Source organism: Vipera berus (genome assembly GCF_964194415.1).
Source record: "Vipera berus genome assembly, chromosome: 6".
Taxonomy (NCBI): Eukaryota; Metazoa; Chordata; class Lepidosauria; order Squamata; family Viperidae; genus Vipera; species Vipera berus.
Genome location: NC_138208.1, coordinates 72,080,445 through 72,101,600, shown reverse-complemented (window position 1 = coordinate 72,101,600; position 21,156 = coordinate 72,080,445). Strand labels below are relative to the sequence as shown.

The 21,156-nt window shown below is 43.6% G+C and overlaps 1 protein-coding gene across 1 annotated transcript in view; it reads right to left on the bottom strand.

Annotated features, from left to right (window-relative positions):
• Nucleotides 1-18,563, bottom strand: part of TMEM178B (transmembrane protein 178B) — a gene marked incomplete at its 5' end in the record, with an annotated part of 317,663 nt that extends 299,100 nt beyond the window's left edge. Inside the window, one exon of the mRNA XM_081330993.1 lies at nucleotides 18,182-18,563. Within this exon, the coding sequence (XP_081187119.1) occupies nucleotides 18,182-18,563 (382 nt within the window). The remainder of the gene's footprint in view (nucleotides 1-18,181) is intronic.
• Between the last annotated feature and the right edge of the window lie 2,593 nt (nucleotides 18,564-21,156).

Below are 21,156 nucleotides of genomic sequence, written 5' to 3'. Positions count from 1 at the left end.
AATGAATTACAGTACTATAATCCCTTCAATACCTCTGCCATGCCCAATCACATTCCAAATGATTATAAACCCCTATAATAAAGTGAACACTAATTATACCATCAATATCATTTGAGATGAAAGGGGCAGCTGAATTTCTAGCTGAACACATACACTGATCATATGGGGACTACATGATGGAAAGTTAATGACTTAACTATGAGGTCAAATTATTCAAGTTAGTGGTCAACTTCAATTTTTTCTTTTCGGTTTTGGTCAGAAGAAACCAGACAATAAATCTCTTTGAAACAGTAGTTAAGCATTTTAGGACAACGGCCCGGCACAAGATATTGGATAGTATATTGCTTCATAAACCTCAATAAAGGGAAAAGTTACTCACACTGAATCCTGAAAGCATTAAGCAGATGCTTAGGCAGAAGACAATGTTGCCTAAACTTTTTGGAAATCAATTAGGCAAAATAAAATAAAAATTGATAGATATAAGATGCCTCCTGTACATCTTTTATGAAAACCACAGAAAAAATGTATCCATATCCTAACTTCTGTTTTCTGACATATTAAGAGGACCACTCATCTAACAACAAAGGCCATAAGAAAAGCATTTGGCTCAGCCCTTGAAAATTAACTTTTTGGCCCTGCTCGCTGAGCATAGTGGAATTTGAAGTCTAATAGGGCTAGAGAGCACCTACTTTGATATCTGAGCCAAAGATCACTTGCTTTAAACATCATGCTTAACTAAATGTATAAACTCAGACATTCTAAACCATGTTACTACAGTGTGCAAACCCAGCATGAACTTTCATTTTAAGACTGTGATCAAATGCACACACCACGGCTTCTGCATTCATCGGGTTTTCTGCTACTTTGTTTAATTACAAACCTGATGAAGATTTCAGAGAACTTGACTGCTTGCTCAAATTTTGCATGACGTCACAAATGAAGGAAATAATATGCACTATATTTTGGCAGATTTCTGAAGGCCCCATGGCTTAAAAAAAAACACAATACATAAGCTGCGACATCTTGAGGGGTTGGGAGTGGGAGGCACCATTTTACGGTGGTTCTCCTCCTACTTCTCGGGCCGTTCGCAGACGGTGTTGGCATGGGGGCAGAGGTCAGCCCCTAAGCCCCTTAGTTGTGGGGTGCCTCAGGGGTCGGTACTCTCGCCCCTCCTGTTCAACATCTATATGAAGCTGCTGGGTGAGATCATCCGTGGTTTCGGGGTGAGGTATCATCAATATGCTGATGATACCCAGCTTTTCATCTCCACCCCGAACCAACCCAGTGATGCCCTCGATGTGATGTCCCGTTGCCTGGAAGCGGCTCAAACCGGCCAAGACTGAGTGGCTTTACGTACTGGCATCTTGTTTAGTCCAAGAGGTTCCATCTTTGGTTATGGGAGGAGAGGTGTTACCTCCCGTTGATAGGGCACGCAATTTAGGCGTCCTCCTGGATTCACGACTCAGTTTTGAAGATCATATTGGAGTCGTGGCCAGGGGTGCATTTGCCCAGGTTTGCCTGGTGCATCAGTTACGCCCCTATCTGGACCGAGATGCCCTATGTACAGTCACTCACGCACTCGTTACCTCCCGTATAGATTACTGCAATGCTCTCTACATGGGGCTGCCCTTGAAGACCACCCAGAGGCTCCAGCTGGTGCAGAATGCGGCTGTGCGGGTAGTGATGGGAGCATCCCGATACTCCCATATTACACCCCGCCTGCATGAGCTGCATTGGTTACCGGTTGTCCTCCGGGTGAGATTTAAGGTGCTAGTACTTACCTTTAAAGTCCTACATGGCTTAGGCCCGGGATATTTGCAGGACCGTCTGCTGCCGGGAACGATCTCCCATCGCCCAGTACGCTCACACAGAGAGGGCCTCCTCAGGGTGCCATCGGCTAGACAATGTCGGCTGGCGACCCCCAGGGGGAGGACCTTCTCTGTGGGAGCGCCAGCCCTATGGAACCAACTTCCCCTTGAGCTCCGGATGGCCCCGGATCTCCGGTCCTTTCGCCGCGGCATTAAAACACTTCTTTTCCATCAGGCTGACCTGGACTGACGACAGGGGTTTTAAAATGTTTTTTAATTTTTAACTTCAATTTTAATTTATTCTATTGGGGCTGTTAATTTAATTCTTTTTAACTTTTGTATCGTTGTATTTTATTGTTGTTAGCTGCCCTGAGTCCTTCGGGAGATAGGGTGGCATATAAGTCCCAATAATAAATAAATAAATAAATAAATAAAATAAGCATTTGAATGTATCTTTTTATGAAAATCACATTCTGCTTGGAAATCCCCACCTGACAACACCGGCACTCAGCACTTGTTCTCTGCCAGTAATATATGGACATTGCCAGATAGTCATGACTATTTATTCCCATCAACACTGACTCTTCCAATTGCCATATCTCTTTTCATTGTTACATAACATTTTAAAGGCTATGGAGAAAGAGCTAATCACAGTACCGTAAGTGGGACCAAAGCAGTACCGGTAAGTTGATTTTATGGGAAAAATGGCATCCAAGCCCATATTTCTCTGTGACTAACTAAAAGTTTATATTTTGCTTTCAGATTGCTTTGCTTTCTACACAAAAAACCCTCCACAGTGCTTTATCCAATGACCATTTGTTTCTTTGTTAAATGTAAATTCTACTCTAAGACCAATGACATTTGAGGAGATTCTCAGCTTCTTTCTAAAGAAGTTGCTACACAGCTGTCATTGGCGTTGTGCTCATTATTATGATACATTCAGTGTTCAATCTCACATCTATGGCATACTGTTTGTATGCTCTCTCATCTTTCCCCAATATTGGACTGACTGCAATGCAATGTTTGATTGGTTTGCTTGGAACAGATTTCTCTGTGTCTATATTTGTCTAAGCTGTATTATGCATATGAAATCTTTTCATCCCCCAAAGCAAAGTCACCAAAATATGCTTTATATTTGGAAGAATCAAAAAGGCATTATGCAATGCATAGAAGATGCAGTTACTGACGATCTATATAATATGGTCAAAATTGCCTTTTCCCATTCTAGCTGTTTCCCCCCCACACACACATTCTGAGCCATCTTAGTGATGACCATGCTCATTTGGAAAATTCCTATATAAAGTTTTTACACCAGGCACAACTGAGACATTTGGCTTTCCACTCACTTAACCCCTTATTCCAAATGGCTTAGCCAAAAGCTCATAGATATAGGTAGTCCTCGACAGTTCATTTAGTGACCATTTGAACTTACAAAGGCACTGAAAAAAATGACTTATGACTTATGTGATCCCCTTTTGTGACCTTCTGACAAGCAAAGTCAATGGGGAAGCCAGATACACTTAACAACCAGGTCACTAACTTAGAAACTGCAGTGATTCACTTAAGAATGGTGGCAAGAAAGGTCGTCAAATGGGGCAAAATTCACTGAACAAATGCCTGAACAAATGTTGGGCTCAAATGTGGTCGTAAATTGAGGACTACCTATACAAGATTGGCAAAATTTACCCTTTCTTGAAATAAGAATTAAGGAATAGTCATGCAGAAAATTTATCTTCTGCAGTCTGCTGAAGTTGGGGTGTGTGTGTGTGTGTGTGTGTGTGTGTTTGTGTGTGTGTGTTAGGAAAAGTGGGGGGGGGGAAAACTTGTATCTGTTTGTGGCTTTTTTTCCCATCTTTCCTCAGCAATGCATATTTGGCAGTTCTCTTTTAAGACACAGCCCAGGAACCATTGGTTCACAACTCAAAGCTTCATTTCCTACAATTCTTGACGGTCACACATCTCAAAAAGCCTTTGGGTTGAGAACCAGTTGCCCTATACTTGTACAGCATTAAATCCTATACCATTTGACACTGCTGACCTATCAAAAAGTTTTCAGTAAAGGCCCGTTCCAACTGGAGATACTTGGAAACTCACCTGGGATTTTCTGTATGTAATGTATATGGTCTACCACTGACCTATTGTCCTTCACATTATGCAGTTGTTCTTACTATGTGAAGCAGACCATTCCAAACTCTGTTACTTACAGTATATATATTGTCCAAATAAAACCTCTGAGACAAGGAATGGAACCAGTAGGAGCTAGCAAAATAAAATGAATAGCAGTGCCTTAAAACGATCTAGTTGAACAAGAACAGCAAAAGCAATGTAGGAAATGTCTCATATGCAGTTTATAACTTCCAGTTTGTTTCACAACAGAAGAAAAGTGCATGACTCAAGCTTATAGAGAAATTTTAAAGCCCTATTTTCCAATAAGGAATAGAAATCACCTTCTGTCTTAAATTAGCTATGCATTTTTGTATATCATCTTGATGGACTGATTGATGTCTCGAATAGTAGAGAGTAGGAATTGTATATCCTTGGCCATCAGTAAGGCCTGGTGTGATTGGGACTGAATGTTTTCAACTTTCTCTCAAAAAGTATCCAGTCACCTGATCATCCTCAGATGAGGTTTCAGGTCTCTTATGATTCTGTAAACCTACTGATTCTCACAGGCATCTGTGTGCACACCCATACTGCTTTTCCATATCTATGGACAGGATAGTGGATGCTATTGCCCTCAAGACAGGAACTAACCAGTTGCAACCTAGCAAAACTCACAGAAGAGGCAAAAAGATACAGATTTAAGAAGCAGTATCAGCAGAAAGTCAGGAAACACAAATGCTTCCATTTCAGATCAAGATTCTGACTAAGAAAAGAACTCAAGACAATGATATTTTCAGATAGGGAGGCCTCAAGGTGCAGGAAACCAATATCGAGAATGTAGCTAAGCTCCTTGACTTATCCAAGCTCTATCTTCTTGTAAAAATGTAGTTTTTTGAACTTATGAACTTGCTTGATGGACTATATAAGGCTAGCAAGCAAAGGGTAGGTCTTTGACAACTGTACCTTAGGTTTCATGGAAGCAGTCTGGGTATAGGTCATGACAACAATTGAGCCCAAAATTTCTGTTGCTAAGTGGGACATTTGTTAAGTTATTTTTGCCCCATTTTACAACCTTTCTTGCCACAGTTGTTAAGTGAATCACTGCAGTTGTTAAATTAGTAACATGGTTGTAAAGTGAATCTGGCTTCCCTATTGACTTTGCTTGTCAGAAGGTACAACAAATGATCACATGACTCTGGGGCACTGCAACCATGATAAATATGAGTCAGCTGTCAGGCGTCTGAATTTTGATCACATGACCATGGGAAATGCTGCTATGGTTGTAAGTGTGAAAAGCAGTCACAAGTCACTTTTTTCAGTGCTGTTGTTCACTAAATGAACTCTTGTAAGTCAAGGATCTGAAAATCCAGGGTTTTCCCAGAACCGTACCACTCACTCGACTTTCATTCTCTGTATGCACTAGACTGTGACTTGAAAGTATATCAGGGCAGCATTTCAGCAAGAGTAGCCCTATGATAACAGCCTTTAAACCACCCAGATGATCATTCTGTTTGTGAAACACGTTTTCTTCATGTACCGGTAATGGCTCTTTGGAATTGCTTTTCACAAGCACAAACCTCAGATTACATGATACTCGAACCTGAAGAGGTTTGCAGTGAAGTGCAAAATTGCTGGATTCAGAGAGGTGAGTCTTTTTCACCAGGTGCTATAAATGTCTGGGGCAAGTTAGGACTTATTTGAAATCAAGGGCAGAATGGGATAGGTAGAATTCGCATAGAATACGTGCACAACAACTGAAACAAGCAGACTCTAGGCACAGCCACAAAATTCTAAGCAGCAGTCATTTGACCACACGCTGGGAATTTCTTCTGATTTCCTTTATAGAAGCTGCTGGGAGGCCATCAGCAAAGGAAGGAAGATGAATCCATGTGGGCTGAGCAATTATTCATAGTGCAAAATAGTTCATCTTAACTTGTTAATGATGCAACATATGCAGTCTTAGTTTAAATAAAATATTTATTTAATATATATTGTGAATATTCCAGGTTGAACAGTGGAATTCTCAATGCTCTCTGTGCTTGGCTGTTTGTTTGCAGACATTTCATTACCCAACTAGGTAACATCATCAGACGTAATGAAACCTCTGCCAAGCAAACCAACAAGCTGAGAGAGCACCAAGAACCTCACAAACTTGGTTTCCCCCCCACACACACCTTTGGAGTCAAAGACAATCCCACATACTGTACTGTAGTAACTTTCCAGACATTGTAACCTGTTTCACAGATGTAAGTTAGATTCAGTTTTGCTATCCAAGACAGCTAGGGAAGCTAGGTCAGCAGGACTTCCTGGCCTTTGGGGGAACTCAAAATCATTCTCTGTCTCTGGTTGAGTATTTTGAATATATATTAATACAGACTTTTGATCACCAGATTTTTTTTTCTAATATTGATTACAGGTAGTCCTTAACTTACAACAGTTCATTTAGTGACCAAAGTTATAATGGCACTGAAAAAAGTGACTTGTGAACATTTTTCACACTTATGACCATTGCAGCATCCCCATGGTCACATGATTTACATATGGATGTTTGACAACTGTCTCACATTTATGACGTTTGCCATGTCCCGGAGTCACGTGATCCCCTTTTGCGACCTCCTGACAAGCAAAGTCAATGGGGAAGCCAGATTCACTTAACAAGCATGTTACCAATTTAAGAACCTCAGTGATTCACTTAGCAAATGTGGCGAGAAAAGTCATAAAATTGGGCAAAACTCATTTAATAAATTTCTCACGTAAATGTTGGGCTCAATTGTGGTCGTAAGTTGAGGACTACCTGTATAAGCTTTAGGATTGTCTGAATCCTACCAGTTGTAATCAGGTAAATAGCAACCAGGGAAGAAATTTTCTTGGTCAGGGCCACACCATTTATAGAATGTCCTCCATCTTCTGCTATTTTAGCACAGAAGACCTTTTGGGGTTAAGTTCACTGAGTGGGGCTTTCTTTACTCTGATAAATTGTACAGAATTTTGTAACTGTTCCTTCTATTGTTTTACGATGTTAGTTCTAGTTTACTGTGTTTTATATTTTAATGTAAGCTGCCCTGGGCTATGCTGAAGGGAGGCATGGAATGCTTTAGACAATAAACATTTGCAGAAAACCAGTTTCAGGACAGAGAACGTTCTTTATTCATTGCCTAGATTGTCAGAACAGGGACTAATTTGGAGGTTAGTATAATCTAGACATTTTATTGATCTCTTGCTCATGGCTAATTATTGCAGTGAATTTTTTTAAACTGTAGCATATGAAATTAAACAGTAAAGATATATAAAGAATTTGCAAAAATAGTACTCAGAGGTTGTACTCTTAACAATATTTATATAGAGGTTAATTCCAATTAATTTAAAATTTGTTTCTTCTGAGTCAAGTTGTTATCAGGGAAAGTATGCCTCATTCAACCATATCATGTTTTTGGGGGGAGGGGGGTTGTAGCTATAACACAAATAAGGAGAACATCTGGTGAATAAAGTCCAAGAAGAAACTCTGCATAGGACTACAAATAATTTGTCTGCAGTTGTGGCCCACTTTGAGGAACCAAAAGGTTTGGAGATGAAACAAGAAAGTGTCTTTTATTGGCATGCACTAAGAGTAATCACTGAGCTTGTGGCCAAATGAATGTAAAAAAAAAACACCCCAACCCCAAACTAAATAATGTTATGGGTTATATTGTATATCCCCAGAAAGGTTACATAGGAATTATATAAGCAAGTAATGTAAATCATACAATGACCTTTACAACTGGAATGTACTGTATTATCTGATAATACTATAGAATTTACCTTATTGTGGCTCTGCTAACATCTCTACATTCATGTCTATTAATGGAATTCTAACCTGCCTAGCTACAGGTGATGATACTATCTACCATAAACAATGGCACTTATTGTGTTGCTAAACCACTTCCCTTCACATCAAAGAAAAGGCAACCATCTAGTTTATTATCTGTCTCCTATCTCTCTGCATGATCTTCAGATGGCTTTGGTTTGGCTGTGCCCTTGAACTTCTTTGACTTCCCTCATGCTTATGCCATGAACAAACCATCATGCATGACAACCCCCCACATTAGATAACAGAGTCACACACAAAAGAAGGCTGCAAAAAAACCGTCAGACTGAGGAGATGGCATGGGGCATATTCAGGGTGTCAGGAACTGCAGCTCCAGGCAACATCACGAGAAAGAGCAATCAGACTGTTCGGTTGGAAAGATCAAAAATCTGAAAAGAATTTCAAATTAGTTGATATGATTTGACAACACAAGTAATGTATCTCTCAAAAGATATCCAGGGGTAATTCTCTGATTATCTATTCAGACCTTGCTGAATTTTCCAGCAAGGAGGAACAAACTTGATGTGTCAGAGATCACTGAAACAAGCTGTCTATTTCAAACTGTTCAAACTCCTGCAATTATAATTACTGGTATATGGACATATTAATAAAATCACCAGGAGTCAATCTTGACTTAAGGGAGATTTTACATTTTGCTTCTGGACACAATTTAAGATGGGAGTCAGACAAACTGGAACAGACCAGAGACAACAAGGATGATCAGGCAATGGGAGCCAAGTCTTAGTACAGAATCTTGATTGTGGCTATGATGAACCCTTCAAAAACATGAAAAGGTCAGTACTTTCTCTCTGTCATTTGAAAGGGCAGAACACAAAATAATGGGTTTGATTTACAAGAAGACAGATGCTAGGGGCGACCTCTGAACAATAATATCACTCCATATTGGAATGAACTCCCCAGAGAAGTGATAGGGTTCTCTTCACTGTATGTATGTGTTCGAGTGGAATATAAAAAGCACATCCCTATTTTGATCCTATCCATATACCTTATCTATTGCTTTCTCTTTCTATTCCCCTTAAGCTTCCCATAGCCCACCATCTGCTTTCATCTGCTCCTTTCTCTTAATTAACAAAGCAGTATTATCTGCATATTTTAAATTGTGAAGTGTTTCAGTCTCTCATTTAGATTCGTCTCGTCTCTTCCATTTGCTGTATAAGTTATTCTTGTTCTTATATTTGCTGTATAAAATTAAACAGAGATGTCTATGGAGATTCTCAATCATCCAAGTCATGGTTGTCCCAAAGGTGCTTTTCAAAAGGCAACTGGACTTTCTTGGTTTTTCCTTTCAGGGAAAAACCAAGAAAGTCCAGTTGCTTTTTGAGAAGCACCTTGGGGACAAGTTAAACAGCCAGTTTGGTGTTGTGGTTAAGGTATCAGGCTAGAAATTGGGAAACCAGGAGTTCTAGTTCTGCCTTAGGCAATAAATCAGTTGGGTGGCCTTGGGCCAGTCACACTCTCACCGCCCTAGATAGAAGGTGGCTGTCATCCTTACCAGGTAGACCAGAAAGGAAACACAACTAATTCCAGATAATTCTATTTAATTGTAAAACTACAGTAAGATTAGATTAGATAACCTTTAATGTCATTTTTTTCCTGTGGGCACAATGGCACACATTAAAAACGAAATTTAGTTGCTTCCTCTCAAAGTATACACATACATAACACACATTTAAAACATACTATATAAAAGATATGTATAGACCTACATCCTTACATATAAGTAACATATAAATATTATTCACTGTCCATCTTGAATACATAATGGAAGGAGGAACCTTTAGAGTTCACAAGGTTAATACTGTATGGAACAAAGCTGTGACTGAATTTGGATGTTCTGCTATGGATACCACGAAGCCTCCTCCCAGAAGGTAACGAGGAAAACAGGTCGTGAAGAGGATGTGTAGTGTCCGAGACAATCTTGAAGACCCTGCTCAAGCAACGCTGATGTGCTATGTCCTGGATGGAAGGGAGGGAAGTGCCAATGATCTTTCCAGCCATTCTCTGTGCACTGCCTTCCTGTCTGAAACAGTCATCTGAAAGCACAATTCTCCTGCTATCACCTTTATAGCCTAAAAAACTAGAGTGTGTTCCTTTTGAGGCTCTTGCTCTGCCCACTATCCAGCTGCAGACTAAGCTCTCACTGAACTGACCATTCCCTAGGCAGCATCACTTCACCCAGTCTCCCAAGGTTTTCCCAGTACCATCACAAAGACAGTGGCAAACTACTTCTGAAATCTTGTCGAGAAAACTGCAGGGAATTGTCCAGGCAGTTGTCAGGAGTTTTGAAAGCAAGAAGAAGAATTAAACAGATATGGCGACAAATACATCCTTGTCTCACTCTCTTTCCTATTGTGAGCTACACTGTTGTTTCAAATTCATTATTTAACAATAGTTTGATTCATTGTAAAAGCCCCTCAGAATAATAATCAGGAGATTTGACACACCCATTAACCTTAATGTAGACAAGACTGCTTCAAATCTAATTATAAGGTAAAGGTTCCCCCGGACATGTGTGCTAGTCGTTTCCAACTCTAGGGGCCAGTGCTCATCTCTGTTTCAAAGCCGAAGAGCCAGCGTTTGTCCGAGGACGTCTCCGTGGTCATGTGGCCGGCATGACTAGATGCCAAAGGAGCACGGAACGCTGTTACCTTCCCACCGTAGTGGTCCCTATTTTTCTACTTGCATTTTTACGTGCTTTCAAACTGCTAGGTTGGCAGAAGCTGGGACGAGTAACAGGCGCTCACTCTGCTACGCGGCACTCGGGATTCGACCCGCCAAACTGCCAACCTTCTGATCGACAAGCTCAGCATCCTAACCCACTGAGCCACCACGTCCCTTCAAATCTAATTAGGACATGAAAATATTGGATGAGGGGGATAGATGGGGAACTCATCAAATTTGCAATGACACCAAGCTGGCAGGAATAGCCAACACACCAGAAGATAAACTTAAGATACAGAAGGATCTTGACAGACTTGAACATTGGGCGCTATCTAACAAAATGAAATTCAAATGGTGAAAAAAGTAAGGTTCTACATTTAGGCAAGAAAAACCAAATGCAAAGGTACAGTATAGGTGGTACCTTGCTCAATAGTAGTAACTATTGGGAACTTGGAGTCCTAGTGGACAGCCACTTAAATATGAGCCAGCTGTGTGCTGCAGCTGTCAAAAAAGCCAAACACAGTTCTAAGTTGCATTAACAGACATACAGAATCAAGATCATGTGAAATGTTAATACCACTTTATAATGTCTTGGTAAGACCACACTTGGAATACTGCATCCTGTTTTGGTCACCACGATGTAAAAAGGATGTTGAGACTCTGGAAAGAGTGCAGAGAAGAACAAGAAAGATGATCAGGAGATTGGAGGCTAAAACATATTTTAGATTTAGATTTAGATTTTATTAGATTTATATACCGCCCTTTTCCCGTAGGACTCAGGGCGGTTTACAAGGTGTTTAAAACATCAATACAAAAATTAAAAAACAATTAAAAATGATTAAATTCAGTCCCTGAAGTAGAAATATAAAAACCCCAATTAAAACTCTCAGCCTGGGCCGGAAAACTCGAAGAGCCAGGTCTTCAGGTCCCAGCGAAATGAGTGAAGGTCGGGGGCAGTCCTAAGCTCCATGGGCAGCTGGTTCCAAAGGGCAGGTGCACCCACAGAGAAGGCCCTCTCCCTGGGTGTTATCCGCTGGCAGTCTTTTACCGGCGGCACCCTGAAAAGGCCCTCCCTGTGGGAGTGCACAGGACGAAGGGAACTTGATGCCGGCAGCAGGTGTTCCCTCAAATATCCCGGACCCAAGCCATTTAGGGCTTTATAGGTCATCACCAGCACCTTGAATCTCACCCGGAGGGCAACCGGAAGCCAATGCAGCTCGCGGAGTAGAGGTGTTACATGGGAGTATTGGGAAACCCCCATCACAACTCGCGCGGCTGCATTCTGCACCAGCTGAAGCCTCTGAGTGGTCCTCAAGGGCAGCCCCATGTAGAGAGCATTGCAGTAGTCTAACCGGGAGGTCACGAGCGCATGAGTGACTGTGCGTAGGGCATCTCGGTCCAGGTAGGGTCGCAACTGGCGCACCAGGCGAACCTGGGCAAAAGCCCCTCTGGTCATGGCTCCTATGTGTTCTTCAAAACTGAGCCGTGAATCCAGGAGGACGCCCAAGTTGCGAGCCCTATCAATGGGGGGTAACACCCCACCCCCCATCGTTAACGATGGAATAGATTGGTTAACCCAAGATGCCGGTATGCACAGCCACTCAGTCTTGGCAGGATTGAGATGAAGCCTGTTTCTCCCCATCCAGACCCGCACCACCTCCAGGCAACGGGACATCACGGCAAGGGCATCACTGGGTTGGTTCGGGGTGGAGAAAAAAAGTTGGGTATCATCAGCATGTATGCTGATGATACCCCACCCCGAAACCACGAATGATCTCGCCCAGCGGCTTCATATAGATGTTGAACAGGAGGGGAGAGAGAACCGACCCCTGAGGGACTCCACAAACGAGAGGCCTCGGGGCGGATCTCTGCCCTGTCAACACCGACTGCGAGCGGCCCAGGAGATAGGAGGAGAACCACTGTAAAACAGTGCTTCCCACTCCCCACCCCCTGAGACGCCGCAGTAGGATACCATGGTCGATGGTATCAAAAGCCGCTGAGAGATCTAATAGGACTAGGACAGAGGAACAACCCCTGTCCCAAGCCCGCCAGAGATCATTCACCAGCGCAACCAATGCCGTCTCCGTGCTGTACCCGGGCCTGAAACCCAATTGGTATGGATCAAGATAATCAGTTTCCTCCAGGAACAGAGGAAGCTGATGCGCCACCACACTCTCAACAACCTTCGCCAGGAAGCAAAGGTTGGAGACCGGACAATAGTTGTTCAAAATCGCTGGGTCCAGGGCAGGCTTCTTGAGAAGGGGCCTCACCACTGCCTCCTTCAAGGCGGCAGGGAAAACACCCTCCCTCAAAGAGGCAGTTATTACTGCCTGGAACCAGCCTCGTGTCTCCTCCCAAGCCGCATAAATCAGCCAGGAGGGACACAGGTCCAATAAACAGGTGGTGGAGCTCAGCCTCCCCATAATCCTGTTCACATCATCAGGGGAAACAGGATCGAACTCAGTCCAGATAACATGCTCAAGATGGTCCGATTCCTCCACGTCAGACTCTGCCCAGTCAGAGTCCAAACCGGCCCGGATCTGAGCGATTTTGTCCATCAGATGGTGACTAAACTCCTCGGCCCGACCCTGTAAGGGATCCTCCCTCACCTCCTTGTTAAGAAGGGAGCGAGTCACCCTAAACAGGGTGGCCGGGCGATTATCTGCGGACACGATGAGGGCAGCGAAGTAATTAGCCCTCGCCGTCCTCATCGCCGCGAGATAAGACCTTATAAAGGTTCTTAACTGCAATCGGTCAGATTCGGATCGGCTGGACCTCCAACCGCTCTCTAGACCCCGTCTCCGACGCTTCATCTCCCAGAGCTCCACAGAAAACCATGGAGCCCAATGGGATCTGTGCTGGGTCAGGGGTCGCAAGGGTACAACACAGTTGAGTGCCTCGGTGGCCGCCTTTTCCCAGGCATCCACCAAGGCATCGGCTGGGCTGTGAATGAGGGCAATAGGTATAGACCCAAGCGCCATCTGGAACCGTTCTGGGTCCATCAGGCGCCTGGAGCGGAACCACCTGGTCGGTTCCGCAGCCCAGCAGCGGGGGGTGGCATAACAGAAGACCAGCCGCAGGAGATAATGATCGGACCATGACAGGGGGACAATAGCTGGCGAACCCCCTCCCAGATCATCCAACCACTGTCCAGATAAAAACACCAGGTCGAGAGTGTGACTCCCCACGAGTCGGGCCCTGAATTACTTGGGTCAGGTCCATGGCCGTCATGGAAGCCATGAACTCCCGAGCTAACTCCGACGACCCTCCCAGGGAAGGCAGGTTGAAGTCACCCAGAACTATAAGCCTGGGGAAGTTGCTGGAATTGGGTTTGTCTAGTTTAATTGAAAGAAGGACTGGGGGTGACATGATAGCAGTGTTCCAATATCTAAGGGGCTGCCACAAAGAAGAGGGAGTCAAGCTATTCTCCAAAGCACCTGAGGGCAGGACAAGAAACAATGAATGGAAACTAACAAGGAGAGAAGCAACCTAGAACTAAGGAGAAATTTCCTGACAGAACAATTAATCAGTGGAACAATTTGCCTCCAGAAGTTGTGAATGCTCCAGCACTGGAGGTTTTTAAGAAGAGATTGGACAACCATTTGTATGGTATAGGGTTCCCTGGCTGAGCAGGGGGTTGGACTAGAAGACCTCCAAGGTCCCTTCTATATTTGTTGGATCATTTTTTATTCAGTAATGACTTTTTAAAGAATTATCTTCTGTTTACCTTTTTTAGATGGCAGGTCAGAACTTGGCTAACCCTTCCCAGCACATGACATGGCAAAGTCTAAACTGAATATTTATTGTGACATCCTCTTGAATTTAATTCTACACCTTTTCTTCCCATACTTTCCACAAAATATTTGCCTTATGTTTTCCACAGTCAGTTCTGTGACAATTGCCTGTTTACTTTCTTGGCATTCCTGCACTGGGAAACTCTAGCCCTCAATGTATAGCTAACAATTCCCAAGGTATAGCTAATAATTCTTTCTCTCAGACATATTATTCACCTCCTAAATCTATTTACTCTGTGCAGCTCAAGATTGGCAAGGATCAAATATAATGGTGATCAGCCAAACCCCTCCTGATACTTGTTATCCCATTAAGAACTTACACTAAATTCAAATAACTAGCTTAGATTGAAATGGAGCATATACACAAAGTTCAGTCGATACTGATCTCAAAATCAAAGCAAAATGAATATTTTTTTATCTTGTTACAGCAGTCATTTCAAGACTACAGTAGATGTAATAACAATGGAGAAAAGTGTTTGTGAATTGGCACATATAGGGAGTTACTACCTGCTGTCTCTCAAAACTGCTAGAAAGGAAGAATATTGTATGTTAAATATTCTATTCTGATTATCCTACTACAGTAAACAAATATTCTGTAGAATATTAGTATTTTACCTACTTAGGAAAATTTAGTGGCACTATTAATTTTCTTCCCCTTTCCTATAGTTAAACTAGTTTTACACAAAGTAACATAAGTATTGATCTACAAAACTGCTGTTGTATCTGTTTTGTTTTCAAAATGTTGTTGTTAGACGCCCTGAGTCCTTCGGGAGATAGGGCGGCATATAAATAAATAAATAAATAAATAAATAAATAAATAAATAAATAAATAAATAAATAAATAAATAAATAAATAAATAAATAAATAAAATGAAACCAATTATAAAGTTAAGCAAAAACATTTTCCCCTCCAGTTTTCTTAAACTAAAACAGTACATTTTCTTCATTGGGTTCCTTTAGTATCTAATCTAGATGTGGTTTGCTTTTTTATTGGATCCTTGAAATTTATTAAATGGAACCAAAGGATGACATACAGAGACAGTGAAACTGAAACCACAATGCAAAGTAAAAGTGGAATGAAACTATAGTATTGGAATGGTGAAACAATTAGCATCCCTGAACATACACTTTACAAAGTATTTTCCCATTTCTATAAATTATGGATTTCCTACTATTATGACCTTCAACCACAAAAGACAGGAGGTCAGCAAGGCTGCCAGATATCCAGGTTTTAAAGAAGCCCAATATGAATTTATGTAAGAAAATAATTATTTGTCTGTAAAATCCATTTTAGGTTTAGTTCAACATATAACAAATAGTATAACTGAGTATGAGTGTGAATCTTGCCAATGACTTCTCCATAAAGCCATAAAAATGTTGAATCTAAATCTAGCTTCTACACAATGCATTTCTCCTCACATAAAAACCCCATTAACCAGGCACAGTTGTCTTGGGCAATCTACTATTTTTCAAATTCCATTTCTTAACAATTAATATTAAATTATCCAATGGAAGAGTACTGCAACTCAGGACTGAACTGTGGAGTCTTTAGTGCTCTCTAAGTTTGGTTGTTTGCTTCCAGACGTCTGACTGAGGGTATTACCTAGTATTGTAATGCAACGTCTGCAAGCAAACAACCAAGCTCAGAGAACACCAAGGATTCCCTATTAAGTTATCCAGATCTGATTCAACAACTATAATCCAATATAAACAACAAAGCACTCAGCAAATTAGAAGTAGTGTGTAACTGATAAGTAGCAACCCCAAGGGAAAAAGAGATTCATAAAACTGGCTTTAGCTATTCATTATTTCAAGCCTTTCCAATGCCGTATCGAGATTTTCCTCATTTTACTCTAGCTCTATGACACATAATCAGGTTTTAGTATTCCATCTCAATGACCATGTCCTCCGTACAATTTGGATTTGCTAATGGGCAATTGAAGGGACGTGGTGGCTCAGAAGGTCGGCAGTTTGGTGTGTCAAATCCCGAGTGCTGCGTAACAGAGTGAGCGCCTGTTACTTATCCCAGCTTCTGCCAACCTAGCAGTTCGAAAGCACGTAAAAATGCAAGTAGACAAATAGGACCACTACGGTGGGAAGGTAACAGCATTCCGTGCGCCTTTGGCGTCTAGTCATGCCGGCCACATGACCATGGAGACGTCCTCAGACAAGCGCTGGCTCTTTGGCTTTGAAACGGAGATGAGCACCGGCCCCTAGAGTTGGAAACGACTAGCACGCATGTGCGGGGGAACCTTTACCTTTACCTTTTTTTAATGGGCAATTGAGCCACCAAACCAATTGGTGGTTTACATCGAGCTACCTAAGAAATATATTCTTGAGTTGAAATTTTCTCCATTGATATGGATTGCAAAGCTTCTGTCAATATTTAAACCATGGTTTAAAAGCTTCAGATTGTTACCTATATTATTTACTTTTTTCAAAGAAGAGATTAATCCAAGATATCTTCCCACCGCTCCTTTTGGTGCTACTGCAATAAACTCAGAGTCTGACCTGGAAGAATCCTTGATTTCCCTGCTGAGCCAGTCAGCCATGATGCCAACTGTGACAACAGCTTTTGATTATGGACAGTGGCCCATTACAAAATGGAACAGAGCCAAGAATACATTTCATGAAGTCACCAAACAGCTGCTAGTCCATCACACCTCCTGGCTATTAAATCGCAAGGTTGTATTTGAACTCCTAATGAAGAGGCAACACACTTTTGATTGGATTGCTTTCTTGGGAAGGATCTTTAATCTCACAAATCAACCTTTCAAATCCTTGTGTAAAATAAATGGAACCAATTATATATCCGTACAAGTGTGCTTGGAATCTATACTGAAGAAGAAACTTTTTTAAAAAAAAAATACCTGAAATATAAACAGTGGTGTAACTGCTTAAGGTTTCTATAACAGTGCAAAATGACCCTTTTAATACATTTTAAGTATGACTGGAGAGTATTTTTCTGTAGCACAGCAATAAAAATAAAAATATAGCAAGGAATCATTCAGAAGCAATCTGTCTGCAACTTTCACCCTGATAAATCATCCAGCATAATTAAGAATTGTCTATACTTTGCCTATTATAAAAAAAAAGAAAGAAAAAGGAAATAATACAGACAAATATGCTGACCATCATTTTTAGCCAAATACTTTACAGGAAAAAAAGGAAAGAATAATACATGGCTGCTTTTGATAGAGAGAATGGCTCTTTGGGAGGGGAATGAAATTATTCCATCTCAAAGTTTCCTTAATGCATTAACATTATTTCTTCCAATGGAAATTCAGAGTCCATTTTTAAATAACCTGTAACCACTAAACTCACTTTACGCACTTTCTCTTCCATTTCTCATTATTGCTTCTCAAAGAGCTATGAATCTTAAGTCAGAAACAATCTAGCTTTCTGGTATGTGATGTTGGATTCTATGAATTTTCTGTTCTACTTTGCTTTTAAAATAGGCTCGACATACCATAGTCCTGGGTAACCTGATAAAACTGACATGGCATTCACAGCATTTCTCATTTCTGAATTCTGTAAAACAAAAGTATCTCACCTATGATTGTTAAGCCTATGGGATAATCTGGTAAAATTGGTTTTAGGCACTATAACCTTCTTGGAACAGAGCAGCTCCTGGAACCTGTCATCCTGCACAGGAAATGGCTTTCACTTCCTAGAATGTCTACCCAGCTTTTTCCATCTTGTTAGCCAAGGAACTGGCTAACAACAGGAACTGATGTCCAAACCTTCTGAAGAGCACCAGGTTGGGGAAAGCTTGAAACAATAGCTTTTCTTTGGCTTCACCATAGCTATTTAATTGGAATTAATTGGTCCATTGCATTCAATAGGTGATACTTCCAAGGCAATGCCTTTAGGAGCATCCCATGATTCTAATGCTTTATTCTAATGCTTTAAGTGGCTCAACCAAGTAAGTGTTAAAAGGAAGCTCCTACCTTTAGCAATGAGTTCCTCCACATCTTGGTCAAATCCCAGCCGATGGCACTTCCTCCAAAGTCCCATGTTAGTAGAATTATATTGCCTGTTGCACTCATCAACGGCACTCATGGCAAAGAGTTGCCTCTTGTTTCTTGCCAAGAGAAGTTTCCCTTCCCAATGGTCCAGCTTTGACCTACTGGCACGGAGGGGCAGGTTATTGTTAGAATTATAAATGAAGCCAGGGTCATTCCGCCGCGTGGTGAAGGTTTTGCATCGTTCCCGATGTTTCCTGGCATCCGTTTCATACCAGTGGTCAGAGCAGATGGCCACGGCTAGCATGCCCAGAGCACACAAAGCTAAAGAAAGGCCAGCATAAAGTAGCAATCTTCCAGCAGCCATACCTTAGCTTCACAGAAACACCATGGGCATCTTTACTTACAGAGAAAGCCCAGCTCCAGGGCGGGTATCAGAGGGCACCAACTGCTATCAGCAGTTATTACACAGAAGTGAAGACAAAGTCATCAATCACAGTTTTGAGGGGGTGGGGGTGGGGAAGAAGAGGGGGGAGATAAACACTTTTGTCCAGAAATAAACAGCCTTGGGCATTCATTCACTCCTGGAGTAAGAGGGTTGTCAAGGGTGGGGCAAAGAAAATTGTGAAGGCTCCACTTCAATCAACAAGGTGCCCAACAAGCCAAGGGTAAGTGGTAAAGAAGCATGTCCTCTCTGTGGCTGGGCATTTGGATAAGTCCACTCGTGAATTCTTCTAGTTTTCCACGTTTGGAACAACCAGACCAGCAACGGATCTCTCTTTCTTGCTCAGGCGTTTAAGGAGCGTCACGTTCCAGGAACACAAGGTCTTGGAAATCAAGGTCCAACCAGCAAATTAAAGAAAGGCCTTTAAAACCTCCAGGCAGCCAATGGTTTAGCTCCAGTCCTTGGAAGAGGATGCGGTGGAAAAGGTGATCGTCCGTTCCCAAATATTGTTTTTGCAAGAATCCCGATAATGGTTGGTAATGGTGGCTCGCTTGCCAGGATGCCCGGAGGAAAGTGGGGGGGAGGGGCGGGGGGGAGTCGCCAAGGGTCGACCGCAATGAGAGCCTCAGGAACACACCCACGCAAATACCCCTTCCTACCTCCTCCTCCTCCTGCCCACGACCCTAACGCGGGGATCCACTGGGTCCGCAGGCTTCCCGCCCGTCGAGCCCCCAGTTTTTGCGGCAACGCAGGGGCATCTTGGTTGCCTTCCCGGGTCCTTGCCGCCGCCGCCGCCGCCACTCTGCCTGGACCAGTTCAAGGCGCCCCGGAGGCTTGACTTTGCCTCTTCGCCAGAGAGGAAGGCGACGCCAGGAAGGAGTAGTCACCGGATGACAGGCGAGGTGGCTGGCTTCTCAGGGCGTCGGGAGCCGGAAAGACGCAGCCCCGCTTTCCACAGCCTCCCCAAGAGGAGCGGGCGGCAGACAGCTGGGGGGCGAGCAGTAGAAGCAGCCCACCCCGGCGGGCTGGGGGAAGAGCTGCGTGGAGCGCGCCGCTTCCTTCTGCGAGACCCAGCCCCGGAATCTTTTGTGCTCGGTGCGCGCCTGCTTCCCCTCCTCCTCCTCCTCCTCTCCGGCAAAATCGCCCCCTCCTTGACGATGATGATGATGTTTTAATACATCTATACATGCACACCCGCTCGCGTTCACGGGCAAGCCGCCGCTTTCTGCGGAGCCCGAGATTGCTGGGCTAAAATTTAGAGCCCGATTTGCAGAGCTACGTCGCAGACACACACACACACACACACACACACACACACACACACACACACACACACACACACACACGCCCGGACCACTGGGGCACGGCCGCTCTTCCGTGCGCTCCTCCGGCGATACAAAAGCGGGGCCTTTTTTTTTTACGCGCTAGTAAAGGGGACCGGCGGAGAGCACCTTCCCGGCGCCACGCATCCCGGAGGAAGGCGAGACGAGGCCCTGGAATGCGATAGCGACGGCGGCGGCGGCGAGGCGCGGAGCTGCCGGGCTGAAGCTCCGCAGCGCTGCCCTTCTCCGAGGCCTGACCTCGGGCGCCGAGAGAGCCTTAGGGGCTCCCGCCGATGAGAGGCGCTCCTCGGACGCTTGCGACCGTTGGCTGGGCTGGAGCTTTGCCTCCATGCATCCTCTCCACACACACGCGCGCGTACACACCCGCGGGTCTGGAAGGGGTGGAGGTGGGGGCTCGCTCACCGGCGTGGCCGAGAGAGCCAGGGCAGCCGGAGGCGACGGAGACAGCCCGGCCGCCTCGGGAAAGGCATCGCGGGGGTGGGGGGGGGAAGGGGAGTGAGGGTAGCGTTGGCGGCGGCGGCCGCCCGCGGTTTTAAAAGCTCGGGCTTAATCAGGCGAAGGGATGGGGGGGGGCAGGTCTCTGCTGCCCACCTGGGAAGCTTGTCTCCGCCCCACGCGCCTCCCGCAGCCTTGGCTGGAACCGACAGCCAGAGAATACCGAATATCGAGCCCAAACCCAGTGATGTCACCTATTAAACGTGAGCCTCATTTCTTATTTCACTTGCCTCCTTAAAGCCACACGCCTTCGTCTTAAATCTGCCCTTCTGCCAAGGGAGCAGAAAGGGGGAGGGGAAGGGCATCTAATGTGAAGCCACTTACTCCTCCAAAGCGATTGTAGAAAACGTGTGTGTGCGTGTGTGTGCTTGTGTACACACATATCCCAACCTCCTGCATATGTGGTACCTGCAGGCTGGCCTGGAAATGTTATGACTTTGTGTCCTGAAAGGTGCCAATATTCACCATAAAGGAAGCAAATTACGCCCTCCGCTTTATTATGATCTGTGGCTTGCTGTTTATATGTATCCTGTGAGCTTTATACAGCGGAGACAATTCCTGGTGTGTTCAATCACACTTGGCCAATATAAAATTCTATTCTTTGTAGGTGTGTGTTCATATGCGAACACAAATATGAGAATGTTCAGAGTTTCACCGTGGCTGGCTCCATTTCTCAA